The sequence below is a fragment of the Artibeus jamaicensis genome, unplaced genomic scaffold, assembly GCF_021234435.1.
Source record: "Artibeus jamaicensis isolate MK-2021 breed Jamaican fruit bat unplaced genomic scaffold, CSHL_Jam_final scaffold_537, whole genome shotgun sequence".
Classification (NCBI taxonomy): Eukaryota; Metazoa; Chordata; class Mammalia; order Chiroptera; family Phyllostomidae; genus Artibeus; species Artibeus jamaicensis.
The window spans coordinates 39,403,492-39,423,510 of NW_026522047.1; the positions used below are offsets into that span (position 1 = coordinate 39,403,492).

The 20,019-nt window shown below is 53.9% G+C and overlaps 1 protein-coding gene across 8 annotated transcripts in view; it reads left to right on the forward strand.

Moving 5' to 3' along the window:
• The window catches only part of ARID3A (AT-rich interaction domain 3A), a 37,172-nt gene extending 21,227 nt beyond the window's left edge, over positions 1 to 15,945 (forward strand). For 7 of the 8 annotated variants that reach the window (XM_037139037.2, XM_037139036.2, XM_037139035.2 and 4 more), the window contains exons 4-9: positions 3,565 to 3,637; positions 6,985 to 7,168; positions 7,549 to 7,796; positions 9,751 to 10,047; positions 11,349 to 11,447; positions 12,506 to 15,945. In XM_037139037.2, coding sequence (XP_036994932.2) covers positions 3,565 to 3,637; positions 6,985 to 7,168; positions 7,549 to 7,796; positions 9,751 to 10,047; positions 11,349 to 11,447; positions 12,506 to 12,681 — 1,077 coding nt within the window. In that variant the 3' untranslated portion in view covers positions 12,682 to 15,945. The remainder of the gene's footprint in view (positions 1 to 3,564; positions 3,638 to 6,984; positions 7,169 to 7,548; positions 7,797 to 9,750; positions 10,048 to 11,348; positions 11,448 to 12,505) is intronic. The other variant, XM_053658437.1, reaches the window with a different exon arrangement.
• Positions 15,946 to 20,019: the final 4,074 nt, after the last annotated feature.

Genomic DNA, 20,019 nt, shown 5'->3' on the forward strand with positions numbered 1-20,019 from the left:
GCCACAGGGCAGGAAGTGAAGCCAGCGGGGGACAAAGCTCACCCAGCATGGCCCTGCTGCCTGCGTTTCTGAGTTTGGGAAAGCATGAGTATCCCTGACCTTATTGCATCATGAGAAATCCACATTCATTTAATGAATGTCGGCTGGGTCCCCAGTTCTAGACAATGGGGACAAAACATGAATGCCCTGTCATTCTGCTGGGGCAGATGGACAGGGAACCAGACCAGGATATGAATCCATGTGGATTGGGTCACATGAGGGTGAGGGAGGGAGAGAGTGGAGAGGAGCGAGGAAAAGCCATTGTCAGTAAACATGTTCCAAGTAAGAGCAGAGAGCTCGGGAGAGATGGGGCTGTGGCTGAGATATCAGAGGGTGGGGGCTTCTCTCAGGGAGGTTAGGGCCCTTCGTGGGGATGGCCTTTGAGCTGAGCTGGGAACCTGTGTGAAGGGGGAGCCAGCTGGGGCAGAGCTGGAAAAGGCATTCCACCTGGGGTGGAACTGCCAGGGCCAAGGCTGGGAGGGGGACTGTCTGATGGGTTGGAGAAGCCCCCAGTGGTCAGGGGAGAGTTGAGATGGCTTAGGGCCCGTCAAGGACTGTGGGACCTGGTGGGCTGCAGGGAGGGGTATCTTTGTAACCAGACAGGAGCCAGAGCGAGACTCATTCTCAGTGCCTGGCACTTGGCCCCAGGGAAATCAGGTCTCCAGGAGAAGAGAGGGGCCCTTATCTCAGCCCTCAGCCCCAAGGAGAGGTTTCTAGATGTTTGGCCCAGTTTCCAGCCCTGGGTTTGCAGCCCTGGGTATGTCTGTGGCTGATTTCAGTGCCTCCTTGTGCACCTTGAGAGGGGCGGGTTCCAACCAGAGAAGCCAGGCCAGACTAAGGGTGGGGTGTGGCCCATCCGTCTGACTCCAGAGCTTTATGAGGATAGGCAGCCCAGCCCACTGGCCCACAGGGAGGGTCTGGATACCCCCTCAAGTCTTGACACTGTTCCCAGCTCCCCCATTCCTAGGGCCTGGTGGACAGCCTCAGCCAGCTGGCCAGGGCGGGACACACGCCACAGGGGTGCGGAACTTGGGGCCAGAGCCCTATAAAGCTGGGGCAGCCTTTACTGCCTGCCTTTGTTGTCAGCTGCCCATGACACGGCTATTAAAGCTGCCTCTTTCACCACATACCCCCTTTATGGCCTCATGCTACGCCCCAGCCCCAGGAGGGTTTGCCCACCATTTGGCCTAGGGGCTAATCGCTCCCCCTGGCCCCACTGAGCCAGCTACCTCTGCTGAGGGGTCATGGAGCAGCTGGTCTCCACCCCAAACCCCAGTTTCCTGCCTTAAATATGGGGCTTGTTATGGTTCCAGGTGGTAAGGATGATGCTGTTGTGTTTATTGCACGGTGTCCTCAAAAGGGAGAGAAACTGAGGCAGAAGGAGCACTGAGGTCTTGGGGGGGGCAGGCCTGGAGAAGGGGTTTAGGCAGCGTGGACCCTCCTCTACCTGGATGAGGATATCAAAGGAGAACGTGCTGCCCCTGAATGAGTTTCCAGGCCATGACGAATGACTGCACGCTGAGCAGCTTAAAACAACAATTGAACTCACACTCTGGAGCCAGAAGTTTGAAATGAAGGTGTCACAGGGCTGTACTTCCTAGAGGCTCTGGGGAGGGTCCTTCTTGCTTCTTCTGGGGGCTCCCGTGTCCCCGGACTTGCGGCTGCATCACCCTTGTCTCCGCCTCTGTCTCTACACGGCTTCTCCTCTGTGTCTGTGTCCCTTCTCTTCCAGTAAGGACCCTGTCTGTGGATTAGGGACCGTACCACAGTGTGACCTCATCTAATGGCATCTACAAAGGCCCCCTTTTGAGGTTTCAGGTGGCTGTGACTTGTGGGGGAGCACCTGCCAATTCCCCAAGTCCGTCTGACCCCACTCTCTGCCTAGTCAGGTTCAGCTTGCAGCTGAGAAATCAGGGTTCACTCACCATTGGCCACACAACTGTGTGTGCTCAGCTACCTTTTAGACACTGACAATAAAATTAACAAAATCCCTGATGTCCTATGGGACAGACAAACGGGACCAGGGGTGTGTGAATCCTCACGTCCCAAGCAGGGAGGAGGAGAGTGGGGAGGGGACACACACGGGGGTGTCATGTGGGCGTGGAGTGGACAGACAAGGCCTGGTGTGAGTGCACCCATGGAAGGTCCGGCTGCAGGGCTCCTACCCTTCAGGCAGGGGAAAATACGGGCCTCCCTGGATGCCATAAATCAGCGCAGGAATGTGGCTGGCCGGCCTGGCCGGGGCGGAGGAGACAAAGGCCTCGACCACCCACATCTGGGCTCCTGTCCCTCCCAGCCCTTGGCCTAGAGGCCCCACTTTGCTCCATTATGCAGGTGGGGAAACTGAGGCCCAGAGAGGAGCAACATGGCTAAGGAGTGGTTGGCCTGACAGTCTTATCTCCCTAGGCCCCGGATGTCCCAGCTACAGGAGCCGGGTACTGGGACATTCTCGAGCCCCAGTGATTGATTATCCCAGCCCAGCTGGGACCAACTGGTGGTTTCAAGGCCCCCCACGGTCCTGAATCCCTCTGTGTCCAGGCGGCATGATGCTGTATTCCCTGAAGCTTAATTTGAAGCCTGCTATTTGCTGTTCGTGCTGTTCTTCCTCAGCCAATGTGAGATTGCACACCCCCAACCTCACTCTCTAATGATCTCTGCTGGCTTCCCCCCACCCCAGCACCTGGGAGGTAATAGTCAGTGAGGTCAGTGGACCCCGTGCCTCCCAAACCCCAGACAGAGGCCCTGCCCACCTTTGATGACTGGTGAACCCAGGCAGCCAGTGCCCAGGACTGAGTCTGGGCCAAGAGGGCCCAGCAGTCCAGGACGTCAGTCTCCCACCTGTCTCTCTGTGCCCATGTGTGTGTGACTCACCGGACAGGGTCGGGATGCATCGTCATGACAATGGCCCGGATGGGTGCTGCGTATCTGGGATGCACTGTGTGCCAGAATGATGTGTTGAAACTCAACTCCCAGTCCCCATGAGACCTTTTTTGGAAATTGGGTCTTTGCAGATGTTTCTAATAAAGCATTGAGATGAGTTGAGGTGGCTGTAAATCCAGTGACAGGTGCCCTACAAGAAGAGGGGAATTTAGACACACAGGAGAGCCACGTGACAACAGGGGCAGAGACTGGGGTGATGTGGCCCCAAGCCCAGGGACTCCTGGAGCAGTCAGAAGCTGAGGAGGCGGGAAGGGCCCTCCTTGGAGTCTCAGGAGGGGGCTCGGCCCTGCTGCACCTGATCTCTCTCTGATTTCCGGCCCCAGAACCGCAGGAGGATAAACCTCTGTTGTTTTCAGCCACCCTGGGGGACGCATCCAAATACCTCTGTCCTCACCTGAAGGTGAGGGGCAGACTCATCATCTGCTTAGTGGGGCTTCAAGAGATGCTCGGACTTGGGAGGTGCTAGGGCTGGGCCCCCCAGCGCCTGTTCCTTCCAGCAGCCCCAGGTTGGTTCTTGTGATGGACACGTGGCACCCACATCCAAGCTCTGGCATCAATTAACTGGTCCCTTCCCTGCCTTCACAGCTCTACGAACTGGATGGGGACCCCAAGAGGAAGGAGTTCCTGGATGACTTATTCAGCTTCATGCAAAAGCGAGGTGAGGCCTGCCCTCTGGGAAGTGATGGGAAATGGGCACAAGAAAGGGGGGAATCCCATCAGCCACAGCCTGGGACAGGTGTATCAGAGTGGCACTGAGTTTCCCGTGGCTGGAGGCATCCAACAGGTGTCGGGGAGGAGGCATGGCCATGCCATGTGGGTTTCTGAGAGGGGAGGCACAGCTGTGAGAGTCTAAGGGGTGAGTCCGTGCAGGTGGGGGAGGTCGTCTCAGGGCACCACCCAGAACTGACAGTCCAAGCTTTCCCCCTTGCTGCTGAGACACAGGGCCTGACCCACGGACAGCTGGGCTGGATTCAGATAGACTGGTGGGCGCTGGAGCAACAGGGCAAAAGCTCCCCACGCAGGCTTCCAGCTCTGGTGGCCTAGAGTGCCCCCTGGTGCCCAAGCCCCTCCCCTGCTCCTGCAGGGGCCGTGGTCCTCCTATCTGCAAGGTGGGCCACAAGCAGCCCCTCTGTTGGCAGTGCCCTGGACACACTGAGTGCCGTGCTGTGTTTCTTGAGCGGCAGCAGGATGCGGCAGTGTACTGTGCCCTCGTTTCTCCCTGGTCTGCAGTGAGGCAGATGCCAACCATGGCCCCACCAGGAAGTTTGTGGGTCTTGAGAACAGGGACATGAAGAGCAGGGGTGGATCTGGGTGAGTGTTGGGATGGGAAACTGAGGCCCAAACACTGGAGGATGTTAGGGGCGTCTGGAGTGAGCCAGGCTCAGAGAGAACAAGAGGCAGTGGGGGGGTCCTGAGAGGTCCCCTGTCTGGGCCTCCCCCTTAGCTCAGGGCAAAGATACCAGGGCTGTCCCAGGAATGCCCACTGTAGGGCGGGGTTCATTCCTCGGACCCTGGGCCGCAGCCCTCGGTGGTTGTTATCGTCCTGCTGTTCAGAGAAGGAAACTGAGGCCCCGAGAGGGCACATGGCCTTTGAGCTAGAGAGGCAGGAAGGGGTGGGGCCAGCAGGGGACTGCAGGGTCCACTGGGGCCATTGCAGGGGCCAGGCCCCTGCTGCTTTGTCCTGGGCCTCTGCCTGCCCCTCCCTCACCAGTAGCTTCTGTAAACACAGGCCTAGCCAGGCCCAGTCAGGCCCAGAAGGGAAGGAGATGAAAGGGGAGGGGGCTGCAGCCTCTGAGTTAACTCCTCCTGTGCCGGGACAGAAGAATTCATATCCAGTCCTGGGGTAGGGGCCCCTCTCATGTTATCGTGTTATCCATCCAGCCCAGCCCCAGCCAGAGCTGCTGTCCCCCGTGTGGTCAGAGAGATCCCCCCTTGCTCTCTTTATCAGCCTGTCCACACTTGCCTAAGCCCCCCCTCCTACCCCCCTGCCATGAGGCTCAGAGCTTCCAGGCCTGGAGCCCACCCATGTTACCCAAGAAAAGCCACCTGGTGTCCTACAGGTACTTTAGGAAGTACTGTGAGCCGCACCTGGGTGGGGGTGAGGCTGGGGCCCCCAGACACATAGTCCATGCCCTTGCCAAAAAGCTCTGTGAGAGTTGTGTCCAGCCCTGCCTTCCTCACCAAGACAGTGCTCCCGAAGGGCAGGAGGCAACAGACTCCTATGCAGTCCTCAAAACCCAGCTCTAAGACCCTCTCTTCCCTGCCATCTTCCTAGGCACTCCGCTCTGTAATGGGGGGCCTTTGGGGCTGAGAATCTGTCAGACCCACTTCACCGTGGACACCATGCCCTGCATCTCACAAGCGTCTTCCCCTTCGCTCCAGACAAAGGGTCACAAAATAAAAGCCTCCAACTGAATTCTCCCGGTGCCTGCACCCCACCCGCCTGCTATTTCCTTGACAACCTCTCCACCCTTCTTATCGCCCCCACAGCCCTCACTGCCCACCATCAATGCCTCCCTGTGCTCTCCCAGCCCCCATCCTTCTATAAACATCCGTCCAGGCCCCGCCTGCCACAGAGCCAGGAGGATCTGATTCCGTAATTCTTCCCCCTGCCCAGGCAGGGCCTAAATCCAAGTCCAGGCAGGACGGCGCTGTGGCCACATATCTGGGCTGTGTGTGCTGACCCTGGTGTTGCTTTTTCTCCCTTTCTCTTGGACTGAAAATAGAATCGGGGCTGGGGGGAAGACTGAGGTCCATCTTCCTGCCCTTGCTCCTGGTGGTTCTCCATTCACTGGGGGGTTTGCGATGTGGGAAGGGCTGGAACGCAGTCACAGGTGGTGGGAGGTGGCTCTGGAATGTCCAGAGGTGAAGAGCATCTTCCAGGCCCCAGGGCAGGCAAGCTGACCCCTCCCTCGGACCTTCCTCCATCAGGGCACATCCTACAGCCTCCCTTTGCCCAGCTCCAAATGGGGGTAAGCATGGCCCTTGGGCTCAGATGCAGTCCGTCAGCCTTCACTCTTTATTGAACGCTTGCCATGTTCCAGGCTGCGCACCGTGGACTCCACGTGCGCAGAACAGGGCAAGGGGGTGCACAGAAAGAAAACCTGGGATTCACTGTTGAGGAGAGAAGGGGGCCCTCTCCATCCTCAACCAGGGAGGTACCAGACAGGCCAGGCTGAGATCTGAAGGCTCCTAGGCCGGGGGCCTCTGTGTGGAGGGCTAGGTAGGCAGAAGAGGGCATCAGGTCTGTGTGCAGGGGTCAGTCCTCCCCTCGTTGAACTAGCCCACTTCCCTTTCCCCCGGGGCTGGCTCTGCACCAATGGCCCTGTTTTCCTGAGCTAACCCCCTGCCCTCCCCTCCCTGGCCTAGACCACTGCCCTACTCTCAAGCTGCAAAGTGGGTTAACCAAGCCGTCTCTCCCTGACTACAGCTCCCCCCGCAACACACACACTGCAGCCCCATTCCCACATTACAGACCTTTCCAGACGGGGAGGAAGCAGGCCTCTGGGAACGCAGGCGGAGTTGTTTTGCCAGCTGTTGTGGTTGGTGATTGGAGTAGGACTAGCAAGGGCTGCATTTCCCATGCCCATCCCCCAGGTGGGCCCCCAACATCTCCCTGTCTGTACCCACTCCTCCCCTCCAGTGAGCTCAGAAATGAGCCAGGTCCCCGATAAAGAAGCTGAGGCAGAGCTGTTTGTTACCTCCGTGCTGTCTGGGGCAGGGGAGGGGGTGTCTCACCTGAGGCAATCCCGTCCCGGGGAAACACTGGGCAATGTCAGGGACATCTGTGGTTGTCACAGCTGGGGTGCTTCTGACATCGAGTGGGTGGACGCCGGGAATGCCGTTCAACACCCTACTGTGCCCAGGATGCCCCCACAGAGGGTGACCTGCCCTGATGTCCGCACAGCGGGGGGGACCCTGCTCCGACCTGGTGTGTTAACTGCAGACTTGGCATCTGCTGCATGCAGGGCTCTGGCCCTGCTAACAGTGCCCCCTCCCCCACAGGGACACCTGTGAACCGGATCCCCATCATGGCCAAGCAGGTGCTTGACTTGTTTATGCTGTACGTGCTGGTGACGGAGAAGGGTGGCCTGGTGGAGGTCATCAATAAGAAGCTGTGGCGTGAGATCACCAAGGGCCTCAACCTGCCCACATCCATTACCAGTGCCGCCTTCACCCTGCGGACCCAGTGAGTGCTGCATGTGCAGAGGGCTCCCAAGCCCTCTGTCCAAGCAGGAAGGGACAGGAAGGACCTCGGAGGCACTGGGCTGTGGGAGGGGTCTGAGTCATGAGAGCCTCAGGGTGGGGTTTATGGAAGGTTCTGGCTCTGAGGTTACTGGAATTGAGCATTAAAGAATTGGTGTGAGGTAGTCATGGGGACAAACATTGAGACAGGGAAGAGCATAAGCAAAATTATGGCTCTGAGCATTGCTGAGTGATTCCCTGGTGGTCATGTATGATGAAGGTGGGGGAGGTAATGCCACAGTGGAGTTTGCTTTATGCCATGGGCAGCAGAGAGCCACGGGAAGTGTCCCAAGTGCCATCCTGTCTCCTCACCCCTGCCTACAGGTACATGAAGTACCTGTACCCCTATGAGTGTGAGAAACGTGGGCTCAGCAACCCCAATGAGCTCCAGGCGGCCATTGACAGCAACCGGCGGGAGGGCCGGCGCCAGAGCTTCGGGAGCTCCCTCTTCGCCTACTCACCAGGAGGTGCCCATAGCATGCTCTCCTCGCCCAAACTGCCTGTGTCCTCCCTGGGCCTGGCCACCAGCACCAACGGCAGCTCCATCACCCCCGCCCCCAAGATCAAGAAAGGTAAGGGGCGGACTGATCCCAGCTCAAGCTGTCTGGCCTTGTAGGGCGGGTACCTTTTCCCTCACTGAGTAAACAAGTTCATAAACCCCAAAGTTGTCCTGGATGAGGGCAGTGAATCTGGTAGTGCTGTGCTCACGGCAGACGTCACTGATCAATCCCCATTTTTCTAACCCCATGCCCACAGCAGGTAGACATTCCTAGTCAATCCATTTTTCCTACTCCTGAGCTCATGGTAGGCACCACTAATTGATAGTTTTTATTCTTCATTCCAAGCCAAGGTAGACATTACAAATCAAGCACAATTTTCCCATCCTGAGCCTATGGCAGACATAATTAATCGCTGTTTTTCCAGTTCGTTGAGCCCTGTACTAATCCTGTGGCATGCATTGCCAATCACTTATTGTAGCATTGGCCCAGTCTTCTGTCTGTGGCTGACACTCTTCATCACTGTATTTTTTTCCCAGTACCTTGCCCATGACAGACATTACTAGTTGACCCCTGTTTTCTTTTCCCTTTGAGCTTTAGAGTCTTTCTCAACACTATCTGAGCAGACACCACTGAAAGTGTAGTATGGGTCTATCAGACCGATCCATCAGCCATCCCCGAAGCAATTGCCAGGTGTCCCTGAGTGGCTCGGTGCGCCTTCCTGAGCCTGATTCCCTTATGAGTAAAGTGGAGACAATTACCCACTATTTGTCGAGTTGTAGGGAGCCTTCAGTGTAAAAAATGCCCAGCGTGCAACAGGCCCAGTTTGCAGATACCTGACAGGCAGCCCCCATGCCCAGCCTCCACCATGGCCGCCATCACCAGGCGATCACAGTTCTCTCCCACTGAGCCTCAAACCCTTCCTGGTACAGAGCACTGACAGCGCATGTGGCAGCGTGGCCTCGAGCAGGCTGGTGTGCCTGTGTGAGTTCACATTTCTCTGCCATACTGGCTGTGACTTCTGCTTCCGGGGAGTGGCCCAAGGATCTGAGGTGATCCCCACAAGGCTCTGCAAAGTTAGGTCTTGTTAATATTAGCTCATTCACTCTTCTGTGGGCCTCAGTTTATCCTCCCAGCTTTGGGGAGTACCAAAGATACCAGTTAGTGGTTATGAAGTATCCACATGGGCCAGGTCTCATGCTGGCGCTGAGGAAGACGGTGGCATGTCAGATCAAGAGGTCTGATCTGGGGGAGCCATGGGAGAGCCTGGAAGCAGCGGGCAGCAGTGATGGGAAAGCTGGCTGAGACGTTGCGTGAGCAAGGAGAGGGCACTACGGAGACTCTAGGGCAGAGCGCCCAGCCATGGCAAAGGCTGGGATGGGGGCCCGGCATGTAGGGGCAGCACCTGGTGAGCAGGGGTTGACGTGGGAGAAAGAATCAGGGGAAGAAGAGAGAGTGGGTCCCAGTGAAAGAAGTGAGTGGGAATGACAAGGACATTTGTTTCAATGACAGAAGAGGGGAATGATTAGGAACTGGTTCTGGAATTGGACTGCCTGGTTAGAATCCCAGCTCAGCCTCTCTCCTCTCTGTGGCCTTGGGGAAGTTATACATCCTCTCTGTGCCTCAGTTTCCTCATCTGGAGATAAGAGTAGGCTTGGATTGTTGAAATGGCCCTTCAAGATGGTTCACGTTAAGTGCTTTAGACATGTTCTGAGTCCTTATTGTGACTAGTATTACATGTAATATATGCTGTTATAGTGTCTATGTAGTACTGATACTGAATACTACTATAATACTAGTGTATAACTAGTATTGTTATCACCAGTATCACCAGTATGATGATGTCTACTTTAGAAAGGGTTTTATAGTACTTGTGCCTATTCAGAAACCTAGCTACTTCCCTGGTTAGAGAGTGAGCATCCTGTCAGTAGTGGTATTCAAGAGGGTGCACATTCCTGCATGGGTGAAAGGCTGGGCCAGGCCACCCCACTTCCCTTCTGGCCACCAACTCCTCTTCTCTCCTGTCTAGAGGAGGATTCAGCCATCCCCATCACGGTCCCTGGCCGCCTGCCAGTCTCCCTGGCAGGCCACCCCGTGGTGGCAGCCCAGGCAGTAGCAGTGCAAGCAGCAGCAGCCCAGGCAGCTGTGGCAGCACAGGCAGCCGCCCTGGAGCAACTTCGGGAGAAACTGGAGTCTGGGGAGCCTCCAGAAAAGAAGATGGCACTGGTGGCAGATGAGCAGCAACGGCTCATGCAGCGAGCGCTACAGCAGAACTTCCTGGCCATGACAGCCCAACTGCCCATGAGCATTCGTATCAACAGCCAAGGTATCAGCCCAGCCCCCAGACTCTCCATGCTTCCTGGCATGTGTAACAAAATAAGGGTCTTGGAGCCAGCATATGTAAAGAGTGCCTATAAATCAACAAGAAAAAAAAAGGCAAGCAACTCAATAGAAAAAATGGGCAGTTGTGACTAGTAAATTCCTATGAGAAGCAGTTCAACTCCATCTACCCGGAGACTTGCACATTAACATGGAGACACCATTTTTCACCCATCAGAGTTCTGTAATATCCAGTGTTAGTCAGGATATGGAGAAATGGGCCCTGCTGGTGGGAGTGTAAATAGTGGCGATTTGGCAGTCCCTTTTAAAAATGAAAATGTGACCCAGCAATCCAGTTGGTATCTACAGCAGACCTAGTGCAGGTGCCCAAGGTAACACAGGTGTCTCCCACTATCCGAAAGTAGGGCATTCCTGTGAAGCCTTTCAAAGTGGTACAGTGCGAATTTTCAAAAAGCGGGGGATACCTGTATAGACAAGATTGTTCACTGCAGTCATTTGCATGATGTCGTAACAGTGAGGCCTTGAAGCTATGTGTGTGTCCACCAGTGAGGAATGAATGAGTCACATCTGGAAGACTGTGGCTGTTAGAAAGAACGATATGATTTAGATGTGCAGTATTGCTTAAGACTTACAGTCATGGCCCTGGCTGGGTAGCCCAGTCAGTTGGAGTGTTGTCCTGTATACCAAAGGGTTTTGGGTTTGATTCCTGGTCAGGGCACATATCTAGGTTGAGGGTTCAAATCCCCATTGGGGTACATATGGGAGACTCCCTCACATCGATGTTTCTTTCTCTTTCCCTCTCTTCCCTCTCTCTCTAAAATCAGTAAACATATTTTCAGGGGAGGATTTTTTATAGATATTATTAATTTTTCTATAGCTAGGGGAAGGGAGGGAGAAAGAGAAGGAAAGAAACATCATTGTGTGGTTGCCTTTTGGGCACCCCCTACTGGGGACCTGGCCCACAACCCAGGCATGTGCCTTGACTGGAAATCGAACTGGCAACCCTTTGCTTCTCAGTCTGATGCTCAGTCCACTGAGTCACACCAGCCAGGGCAAGGGAGGATTTTTTTTAATTAATTAATTTTTAAAAAGACAGTCATGATGAAAGCAAATGTCAGACAAATATGTTCTTATTTGATATTTACTGAGTGTCCTGGGTTTGCTGGAGGCAAATACAGTCAGTCCACAGCTTCGTGAGGTCTAAAGTCTGGTGGGCATGACGGACATGAAGCACATCATCGCACAGATGCATCTGTTTCCAAACGGTGGCCTTTTTTCTTTCCACAGCCTCTGAGAGCCGCCAGGATTCAGCTGCAAACTTGACCAGCACCAATGGCAGCAATAGCATAAGCATGTCAGTGGAAATTAACGGGATTATGTACACAGGTAACACCTTGGCTGCTTCCTTCTCCAGGTTAACTTGGGGGTCCTGGGTAGCCCCAGGTTTGGCTGGTGTGAGCCCAGCCATCAGAGCGAGTGAAGTCCTTTCTCCCCTGGGAGATTCGAGTATAGAATCTATGTGGTGTACTTAATGCAGTGCTCAGCACATAGTAGGCAGTTGGCGTGGTGCTGTATGTGGAAAGTACTTGTCCCAGTGCTCAGCACGTAGTGAGTGCTCAGAATACAGCCGACCCTTGAGCAACAACGGTTGGGACTGCGTGGGCCCATTTACATGTACATTTTTTTCAATAAGTACTGCAAATGTATTTCCCTGGTGATTTTCTTTTCTTTCTTTTTTTTTTTTTTAAGATTTTATTTATTTATCTTTAGAGGGGAAGGGAAGGAGAGGGGGAGAGAAATATCAATGTGTGGTTGCCTCTCCTGCATCCCCTGCTGGGAACTGGCCTGCAACCCAGGCATGTGCCCTGACTGGGAATCGAACCACAGTTGTTTGGTTCGCAGGCCTGTGCTCAATGCACTGAGCTACACCAGCCAGGACCCCTGATGACTTTTTTAATAACATTTTCTTTTCTGTGGCTCACTTTACTGTAAGAATTCAGTATATAATACATATTACATACAAAATATGTGTTCATCCACTGTTTATGTTATCGATAAGGCTGCCAGTCAACAGTAGGCTATTAGTGGTTAAGTTTTGGGGAGTCAGAAGTTATATTTGGATTTTCAGCTGTGTCAGGATCACTACCTCTAACACCTGTGTTCAAAAGTAAACTGTACAAGTGATGTTTCAGTTCCTTGTAAAAAAAAAAATGTACTCGCGCCATTTGCTCATTAGACCACCAGGTGGCGCTGGGGACAAAGAACAGCTGGGTTGTTGGGCAAAGATTCCCCTGGGAAGCAGAAACTGAGATGAGGAGGTGGGTGTCCTAGCGGATCCCTGGGAGGACTTTTCAGGAGATCAGTGCTCATGGAGCCCCTTATACCTGTCATATAATTTTTTAAACACTGTCCATAACATGTCTCTCTCCCTGTCCTTTCATTAGGAGTGCTGTTTGCTCAGCCACCAGCCCCCACACCACCCTCAGCTCCCAGCAAAAGCAGTGGTGGCAGCAGCCGCGGAGGAAACAGTGGGACCAGCAGCAGTGTGGGCAGCCAGGCTGGGCCAGCGGGGTTACCCACACCCCCCACGTCTTCTACCTCAAATAATTCATTGCCTTAACCGCACCACTCCCCACCCGATGCCCCCACCCTGGGAGCCGGTCACACTGGGCAGGGGCCAAAAGGTGGGCCAAGCAGGGCCGGGGTGGTGGGAGATACGGGTGGGGAGGGGAGATATCCACAAAGGAGCCACAGCTAACGCCAAAAATAGAAGAAAAAATATATATATACATATATATAAAGAAAATTTAATAAAACAGGGGAAAACCAAGGAACACTTGAATTACTCAGGTTTCAGACATTCAGAGAAATGAATTGTGAGACGAGCAAAGGAAAGTAGGAAAGGAAGTTCCCAGGGCTCACCTGCAGCGTGGTGGACCGACTTGGACTGGTCTCTGGTTTGGACCAGGTCCTGTTTACCTCATACATCCCTGCACTGTGTGTTTTCATTTTTGTCTGGTTGTTTTCCTTTTTTTTTTTTTCCTGTTCATCACACACTCACTCTCCACACCCAGCTCCTTGTTTTGAATGAAACCCCTGAGCCAAGATCAGTTAAATTTTTTTCTTGTTGTTTTGGGGAACTTTTTTTTTTTTTTAAAGAAATAGTGATATTCAAGCTTTATAGGGTTTTTAAGAGGTTTGGGGGGTTTTGTTTTGTAAATATTCTATTTTATTCTTGGGGGAGGAATCAAACCTTAGGAAAAGGATATATATCTCTATATATTTGTGTTCATTCAGGGAAACTGGACTTAAAAGAAGCAAAAAAAAAAAAAGTAATATCCTTTTGATTTTTCCCATGACTGATTTGGGTTCCCGTGTCATTTCCTGTGGTGCAGTAGGCAGCTGGGGAGTGCAGGACACTGCGCCCTGGGCTAGAGCCAGAAAAGGCAATGAACTCAGGTGCTGAGCACCGGGCTGGGGCTGGGGGTGCCGTGGGGAGCACTCGGATGCTGAATGGCAAACCAAGACTCTAGATGCTTTCTCTCACTGTGCCACACTGTGCTCCCAGTCAGGGACCTGGAAGTCAACTAGAAAGGAGATAGTGCTGGAAAATGGGCCAGGGCCTTGGGGAGGGTGTGTCTGTCATAGCTCCCAGGCTCCTGTCTCAGGGATGAATATGGCCTGGGGACACTCTCTTGCCTGAAAGGGCTGCTTTTGAAGACCTATCTATATTGATATTTGGAGACTGGTGTGAGCCAGGCTTAGCTCAGGGTGAGGTTTTTGGGGCCTTGTCATCCTGAACATCCCACCCCTTCTCATCTTCTTCACTTAGTCCCTTTGTTTTCTCTTGGCCCCTTGTAAGGCCACATTCCCACTGCAATTAAAGGAACTAAATAGAGGCCCATGAGGAGGCTGCACTCACTCCATGACCCCTTCCCCCAGGTTAGAAAGTGGGCATCGGAGACAGTTGGGCTGAGGAATTTATTTCAGTGGCTGGTGATGGTCTTTTCTACAAGGTAGCACCTTCTGTCCCAAGGCCCAGGTGGGGTGTGGGGACTTGCTTAGCCACCCAAACCCTTGCTGGGTCCCTGGGAACCAGGGACTGTTCCTCCTACACCTTAGCACGCTTTCCCTTCATGCACTGAGTTTGCTCTAATTGGGCCCAGGGAGCCTGACTTAATGAGGCCAAAAAGGGAAGCGCCCCGCCTGGCAGCCTCCCAGATCCCCAGATCCCAGACCCAGTGATCCATGACCTGGCGCCATCTTATTGCCTTGGAGACCTTGCAGAGGGGAGCATCCAGGTCCCATCCTCGCCCCATGTCTGGGTTTGCTTGGGTATGGTGCTATGGTGTCTTTGGGGAGAACCCCTTTCTTTGGTATATCTCAGGGTTGTTGACACCACCCACCTTCCAAAATGGGGTGGCAGTGGGCATCTGGGGTTTCCTCTCTGTTTTTCCTTCTGGAAGGTTCTCCTCCCCAATTCTCACTGTAGCAGCACAACCCCTGTGGGAGGAGGATCTTCTTGTCCCCAGAGCTGTGGACCGGATGTTCCTTCTCCCTTCTTCCACTACCAGGCCCTCCCGGAGCCACAGCCTTCTGGTGGGTGGGGCCCACATGGGGGTGTCTGCTGCCTGGTTATTTCTACCTCAGGTCTGACTCTTGATGCCAAAGCCCCTCCTCAGCCTGACCCCTTTATCTGGCTCAGAGTTTTAACAAGTACCAATACCCAATACCTGTCCCTCCTACCCATGTTGTGGGCGCCTCCAACTGAGAGCCTACCTGGGTGCTCTCTTTGGTCCTGTGTGTGTGTGTCTCACATCTCTGTGTGTTGGGGGACCCGGGTGTCATGTCCTGTAGGCGATGTGGCCCACGGATCTAACTCAGGGCATGCTTGCTGCTCAGGCAGGGGTCGGGGATTGTAGGGGTCGGGGAGACAGCGCCATGGGCCGGGGGAAGGGATGGAAAGGCGCGGAGGAGCTCCAGGTTGGGATGGAGTTGCAGCCTCTGCCTCGAGTGAGTCCCCATTTACCCTCTGCCACTCCCAGCTCAGGGCAACCCCTGTTGGTGGGCGTTCTAGGGTGCAGCTCAGCACCCCATTATGCAAACTGGGGTGGGGACGGGGCAGCCGTCTCTCTCAGCAGCTTGCCTGTGAACTGTTCATTCTGGAATGGGTGGGGCTTAGCTGCCTGGTGCAGGCAGGGACCCCCAAGCTCAAGCTCAAGAGGGGCTCAGGGGCTTCCCCTGCTCTAGAGATGTTTGTGACAGCTGCTTCTAGAATCTTCCTTGTGACCCCTAAACTGGCTGCAGCACTGTCCACTGTTGTGCAAGGGGCAGAGCAGAGGTGTTGGGGCAGCTGAGCTAGTTTTTAATAGTTGTGCATTTGTACAGTCACTTTTTTTGCTTTTGTCATTTTTGCCCACTTCTATCATTTTTTTCTTCCCCTTAATTTTACTTTTTTACTTTTGCTTTTTTTTTTTTTTTTGCGAACACGAATGAATTCAGCCTTTCATTCCTGACATGTGAAATTTCAGTTTCTCTGGGGTTTGTCTGATGGCGCGGGGACCGTGCCCAAACTCAGGTTAAAGGAAAAAAACTTAAAAAAGGTATAAACTACTCTACCTCTGGCCGGGCCTGGCCTGTCACCCCGGCTGGTGGGGCAGCCGGTAAGGATTTCAGTTTTGCAGAACATTCAGGTATTAAGGGGAGGGGGGGAGGGGGGGGCAAAAGACCAAAAAAAGGGAGGGAGGCGTGATTTTGAAATTTAAAAGAACACTGAAAGTTTACATTTTATAACATTATTATGCAGATTGTATTTAAATTTCAGAAATATTTAAGACAATTGTAACCCTGTAAAGCTGATGATATTAAAACAAGACAAAACACTTCTGACTTTTAACAGAAAAGGTCTCAGTGTTGCTTTCCTGGGCGTCGCCTCACCCTGTCTGGGTCCAGGGGGCAGAAGGCACAAGGGCTAATTCAGGGTCCTCTAGTGGGGACTGTGCCCCCGGGGGATACCGGGCGATGTCTGGGGACATCTGTGGTTGTCACAACTGGGGGTGCTCTTTTCACCACGCGGGTGGGGGTGAGGATGCTGCTCAGCACCCCACAGTGCCCAGGACGGCCCCACTCCAGAGTGACCTGGCCTCAGTATCCGCGGTTTGAGAGGGAGACCCTGACTCAGCCAGCTCTGAGAGGTGGCTCCCTCCCGCTGAGTGTCCCCCAGCCCCCTAGCTTAGACCTCCTGCTCTCCTGGGTTCTGATGCCCGTGTCACTCCTGAGTTGTCTGACTCAAGCCCCCAGGGCATGTCATCGGGCCCCTACCCCCTCCTTGCTGACGTCATTTTAGTTCCCTAAGGAGACCGCCCTGGGCATGCCTCTGCTCACCCTGCCCCCCAAGCCTTCCCCTGTGGTTTGGTTCACATTTCAACACTTTGTCTTTCAGTATAATGTAACCCCAAAGAAACCAGACCAAGGGGTGATTGGTCCCTTGGGCTACAGCTGCAACCCCGGGACTCAGCCCAGATCAAGGGAAACCCTGGTTTTCAGCCCTGAAAACCCAAACCTGACAAGCAGCAGGCAGCATGCAAGGTGTTGCTTGGAAGAGATTTCCTGGGGTGTCCCTCACATCACCCACACCCAGGGGATGTGACAGGCTCAAGGTCAGGATGGCTGGATAGTGGATAGGCCCCGCCTCCTGCCACCTGGCTCGCCTGCACTAGCTCCTGCCTCTGGCTGGCCTGGGCCTGTCCCTCCTGCCTGGGTCAGCCCCGAAGGCTGGGCAGGAATCAAGAAAAACAACCCCCTCCTGTGGTGGCCAGTTGGTTCCCAGAAGCCTCCCCTGGCCCATTTCATCTGGCATTTTACATCTGTACCACAGGTGGGTGGCTACGTCTCCGTGGACCTGGGGAACCTGGAGTGGACAGGGCAACCCACCTGCCTCTCTAAGCCCCCTGCCTAAAGGGAAAGTTTCAGGGGGTTTTTAAGGCCCTTTCTTTTGCCAACTGGATGGGCCAGTCTGGCATCTTTATTCCTCTGCTAGACACCTGAAGAAGGATTAGGGTCCCCGAGGTCACACGGCCCCTGGAGACACACAGAAGGGTCAGACCGCAGCACCCCTCCCCACCTCCTCAAGCCAGGGCACCTCCTGGCTCCAGCTCTGCTTATTAGGAGGCAGGGAAACTCCCAGGAGGTGAAACTCAAAACTAGGCCTGATTAGCGGAGCTAATCAGGAGAGGCAAACCAAGGAGGTGGTGGGGCGGGCAGGGGGTGGGGGGGCAGGTTGAAAGGATGCCTGAGAAAGATGGTTGCCCCTGGACTCAGGGAGTCCCCCGTTATCCTTATACCATTAGTGCACACCATGGGGGTTGCCGGGTTTGTTCAAGCACCCCCTACTCCCTGGGGTGGACAGGGAGTAAGGTGCCTGGGCTCCCAGACAGGAGGGTTGGGTTTGGTTCATCTGTGTACCAGTGCCTGCAAACAGGAGGTGCTCAGTAAACGTGTAGGAATAGAATGCAAGAATCCTGGGTTTAGACCTATAGGGATTATGCAGGCCTCCGTACTCCAGTTTCCCCAAGCCTAGTTGCTGCTCTCACCCCAGGGCCACCAAGGCCTCCCAGCCTTGGGTTCAAGAGGCAGCGCCTGTCTGGCACCAAGGAGGTCTGGTGACTGGGTGGTCTGGAGGCCCCCAAAGTGTGGCTTTTGTCCTGCTCTTCTGACACAACTGGTCTGTCCTCATTCCGGGAACTGGGCTGGGGGTGGGGTGACCTCTGACCTGACAGCAGCCTGGCCTACTGGGTCCCCAGGGAAGGGAGGAGGGGAAGAAGGGAGGGAGAGGCCTGTGAGGGGGCCTGATTGCAATCCAGCAGCCCTGCCCTGAGGCCCTGCCTGGGCCTGCCCCTGCCTGAACATCCACCATCAGAGCCCCTTATCCTTCTTGGCACAATTGGTCCCCTGCAAACCACACCTGCTGGGCCCACCCCTGTGTCCGGAATTTAGAAACTTCTAGGCCAGACTTCCCAGGATAAGGATACAGACCCCATAGCTCTGAGAAACCCCCACTTTGTACATGAGGAAACAGGCCCAGAGCTGTGTGATGACTTGCCCCAGGGCTCAGAAGTGCCAGTTTCAAGTCCTGACTTGGTGTTAGGAATGGTCACTTTGGCCCCCACCCCCACCCCCGGTTCTGCAGAGGGCCAGGCTTCAGATATCAAAGAAAGACTCGTTTTGGGAAAAGCCTAAAAGATTTCGTTGAGCCCTGGCCTGCTAGCTCAGTTGGTTAGAGCATTATCACAATACACCAAGGTTGTCAGGTCAATCCCTGGTTAGGGCACATACAAGAAGCCACTGATGAACGAATAAGTGAAACAACAAATCAACGTTTTGCTCTCCCCCCCACCTCAAAAAAAAATGTCTGTTTTGGTGTTTCAAAAGTGTAAATTAGCATTCAGGATGTCCCATTTCAATTATTCACACTACAAACATTGGAGGAACCTGGGGGCATCATCTGGTTCCGGTGGTGGAAATCAGAAACATCTGGTACTAGTTGCAATGTGTTTTGGGCTAGGTGGTTCCTGCCTCAGTTTCCAGATTCAGTAGGTGCTGGGGGTTAGGATCTAGTTCTCAACTTATAAGTCTTTCCTCCCCCAGGATAAAATTAAATCCAGGCTCCCCACTGCCCACAAGTCCCTGAATGGCCCAGTGCCCCTCTAGGGTCTAGCCTTAGGGCCTTGGCACTACTTCTGCCTGTCTTTCTCTCCAAGTTGTTAGTACCCTGTTCGAAGAATACCTCTTCCAGCAAGCCCCTACTCCAGACCCTCCATCCCAGTAACCGTTTCGCACTGTGACCCCCGGGCTGCGAGCGGCCCCAGGGCTAGGAGCGGCCCCACCCTCCGCCTTCCAGTCCGTGGCTCATGACTGCCACCTGGCCGCCGAGGCTGGGGCTGCAAATCCTTACGTTCTGGGCTCCTCTTTCAGCGGCTTGGAGGCGGTGCTCTGGACAGTGAGGCAGGCATCCCGCATCGGGCACCCTCCGTGTTGCTTGTGGACACACCGCCCAGTACAGATAAGTCTCCTCGGCTGGAGATTTCGACTCTTAAGTGATTTCTCCCCTTTCAAAGGTTGGCAACTAATTCCAGATTTTAAAGTGCACTGTTTTCCCCTGACCCAATGGCGACCGATAGGCAGGTGGTTAGAGCCCCATACGCCCAGGCTGAGGGCTTCTGTCCCAGTCAGGATAAGTACAAGAAGTAACCAATGAATGTATAAATAAGTGAAACAACAAAGCAATGTTTCTCTCTCTTCCTTATCCTCTCTCTAAAATCAATAAAAAATTTTAAAATAAAGTACATTGTTTTTCAATGTGGCTAGAACAGCAGCTATGACCTTCCGTTGGGCGCGCACTCTCGACTTGTTTGGCCTGCACCAAGTTCATGAAATAAAAATATGTATTTTGTGGCCACCAAGAGGGTCCAAGGGGGGGCTGACGGTGGATCCGAGAGTATGACTTAATTACATCGCATGAGTGCTAACTGGATATATAATGTCAGGCACGTAGTTTGTATTTCACGCCGGTGAGGTCGGTACTTCATTATTTGCGTATTTAAAAAAAAAAAAAAAGTCTGAGAGCTTGAGTCATTTTGCCAAAAGCGCCGAGCTTAAATAGCTGAACTAGACTTCCAGGCTCTGAAGCTAACTGCTCGCGTAAGACTCTGGGAATTGATTTATAGTCCATACAGTTTTGCAAGAGGCCTCCTTCCAAGACTTTTGACCAGGCGGCTCGCGCCTTGAAGCTCAGCAGAGCCAAGGGAAGGTTGGGACGGGGGACTTAAACTCACAAGAGACCCCACTCCCCAAAGCAGCTGCGCACTAACAGGCAGTCAACCCCCCTGGGGGCGAGGTAACCTGAGTGCCGCTCTAGCCCAGCCGCCCAAGTCTCGCTGGTGATGACATACTTCCGGGA